The sequence below is a fragment of the Sapajus apella genome, unplaced genomic scaffold (assembly GCF_009761245.1).
Source record: "Sapajus apella isolate SASKATOON/1434 unplaced genomic scaffold, GSC_monkey_1.0 scaffold14, whole genome shotgun sequence".
Lineage (NCBI taxonomy): Eukaryota > Metazoa > Chordata > Mammalia > Primates > Cebidae > Sapajus > Sapajus apella.
Genome location: NW_022436954.1, coordinates 14,329,565 through 14,332,762, shown reverse-complemented (window position 1 = coordinate 14,332,762; position 3,198 = coordinate 14,329,565). Strand labels below are relative to the sequence as shown.

General features: G+C 32.3%; 1 protein-coding gene across 1 annotated transcript; it reads left to right on the top strand.

Annotated features, from left to right (window-relative positions):
* The first annotated feature begins 1,576 nt into the window (after positions 1-1,576).
* Positions 1,577-2,515, top strand: LOC116554436 (olfactory receptor 8H2). Its single transcript, XM_032282407.1, has one exon. It carries the CDS (start codon positions 1,577-1,579, stop codon positions 2,513-2,515), a length of 939 nt encoding a protein of 312 aa, XP_032138298.1.
* Positions 2,516-3,198: the final 683 nt, after the last annotated feature.

Sequence of the window (3,198 nt, the reverse complement as noted above, 5' to 3'; positions counted from 1 at the left end):
AGTTTTGAATTGTTTTCATTTACTTTTTTGAATTTTGTTATATTCTGATTAACATGTCTTACTTCTATGATAGTATAAAAAATTGTGAAAAATACATTTATTCCATCCTTAATGGTCAGTCACAGAGTATTTTTATGGAAATGGCTTCTCCACCACCCCAGTAAAAAATTGTGAACATCACACGAAAAGACCAAGCCATAATTTCCTTCATTTGTGTATTCTAAGGTAAAAAGGGAAACCTTTGAGCAAAATGCAACATGCCTGCATTTAGCACTTGAACTTTTGTCCTTGGAAACATGCCGAGCAATCTTCCTTGGCAAATGGTCCCCAGGGATTACCAAAAGGTGCCTTATCATCAGTCTCTGATATATGAGGTCCTCTGGAATTATCAGAGTGAGGGAAAGAATAATCTCCTATGGACACAGTGGCTGCAGTATTCTTTGATATATGACTTCTTGGTAGTCTTTCCGTTTTACCAGGGCCTAAACAAAATTTCTAGGTTGGTTTATTTTAACTCAGAATAAAACATAATAAATGCACAAAAATGTAAAGACAACTTACCTTAAGGAAAACAGATATTATGAAAAATTTCATCACCTTAAATAGTTGCATATTTTATTTAATAACAAAAATTTGAGGTTGACAAATTTCCAGAAAATGTAAGAAGAAAATTTTTTCACCAATTTTGACTCACACACAGTAAGTATTATTCTCAAAACTGGAAGATTTTGTTTCAGATTTTATTTCAGATAAAATAAAAAGGGGACTTTATCAGAATAATATATTAATACATACACATATCATTTAGTCTTTACCTTAAGTATTGTCAGAGGTTGTAACAAATGTAGAGTTGATGGAATCAGAGCCTACAAGAAAAGTACATATTTTAAAAAGATAATTCTTGGAAGAAATTAGATTTTGATTAGTTAAGTCAGGAAAACATCACATCTTTTATAAATTTATGCTTATATATCATCTATAATTTTAATGTAGTCTACTAAAATCCACAAGGGTAAAATTTATTGAAAATTAGTATTAAATAATATTGGAAACAAAAGGGAAATAAATGATATAATAAAACTTTCATTTTGTATTACATATCTAGCTCTTTTCTCAAGTTTTCTGAAATTATTTATAAACAAGTGTATAGCATATAAGCCTTCTCTCTGAAGTTAATACATCTTAGAAGAATCAGTGTCAACATTTAATTGATCTGAGTTCAGATAATTTACTCAAACTTTCCATACTCTTTTTTTCTCACCTAAAATATGTGGTTAATAGTATCTATGGTAAAATATTTTCAGGTGGATTAAATGTATTAATAAAGGAAGGAATTCAAAACAATGTCAGGTTTATTATTATGCAATATGGTACATTTTATTATAAAGTGCAAATGTTAATTTCTACTTATATCTATATCGACAAATTAGTTTAGTCATATTCTATAAATGTCTTATCAATTTATAGAACACTGAACTAATTATTAAATGCTAGGTCATTCCTATAAACAGAAACCTTTTAAAGTCGTTCTGTTAAGTATCAACTTTGGTTTCTTAGCAGTTTAAAGCAGTTGAGCATGATGAGTAGAAGGAATAACACGAATGTGCCTGACTTCATCCTAATGGGACTGACGGATTCTGAAGAGATCCAGCTGGCTCTCTTTATAGTATTTCTCCTGATACATCTAATTACTGTGCTGGGGAATGTGGGGATGATATTGATAATCCGCCTGGACCCCCAGCTTCACACTCCCATGTATTTCTTCCTCACTCACTTGTCATTTATTGACCTCAGTTACTCAACTGTCATCACACCTAAAACCTTAGCAAACCTACTGACTTCCAACTATATTTCCTTCAGGGGCTGCTTTACCCAGATGTTCTTTTTTGTCTTCTTGGGAACTGCTGAGTGTTATCTTCTCTCCTCAATGGCCTATGATCGCTATGTAGCTATCTGCTGTCCTCTACACTACCCAGTTACTATGTCCAAAAGGCTCTGCCACACTCTTGTCATTGGGCCCTATATGATTGGCTTTATCGACTCCTTTGTCAATGTGGTTTGCATAAGCAGACTGCATTTCTGCAAGTCAAACGTAATTCATCACTTTTTCTGTGACACGTCCCCAATTTTATCTCTGTCCTGCACTGACACATACAACATTGAAATTCTGATATTTATTATCGCTGGTTCCACTCTGATGGTGTCCCTTATCACAATATCTGCATCCTATGTGTTCATTCTCTCTACTATCCTGAAACTTAATTCCACTTCAGGAAAGCAGAAAGCTTTCTCTACTTGTGCCTCTCATCTCTTGGGAGTCACCATCTTTTATGGCACTCTGATTTTTGCTTATTTAAAACCAAGAAAGTCTTATTCCTTGGGAAGGGATCAAGTGGCTTCTGTGTTTTATACTATTGTGATTCCCATGCTGAATCCACTCATTTATAGTCTTAGAAACAAAGAAGTGAAAAATGCTTTCATTAGAGTCATGCAGAGAAGAGAATACTCCAGGTAATTAAAATAGCAGGAGTGCTGAACATTTACACTCATTTTTTCTTTCATTCCTATTCGGGTATTTTCTTGGTCTCTCTTTAAAAACAATTGAATCCTTTAATTTATTTGCATTTCTGTTGTACTACTTTTTGTTTGATTAAACATGATTTTGAACATTTCCAGGCATATGTTTTTAGAAATCCAAATGGTAGAAATCATAATATATGTGTCATATTTACAGTCTAAATATATGTTTTTAAAGAAACTGATGTGGAAAACAAGAAACTATGGTTGTCATTTAAAATTATATTATTCAAGTTCTTATGTATATTTCAATTGTAGACAAATTTATTATGAAAAAAACTATTTGAGACACAATGATACTAGTTTTAGATGTGATTCCATTTATTATATGGGGAAGAATTATAGCAGAGTGAGTAGGAGTACCTATTTTGGAATAAAATTTTCCAAGAGTTAGGGTTTAAACATGCTACATTTTTAGCTGTATAATCCGTAATATGTTACTTAAAGCTTAAGGCTCCTTGTCCTAAGTGCACAAGATAAATGATAACTCCAAATCTGATCAGAGGGTAGTTGTAGAGTATTTAAGGCAATCATAATCAATGCTGTCCATTATCATTAGAAGACTTACATTCCTGCAGAATGCCTTTTTTCAGGAATTTTAACTTGTGTTTTACAAATTAC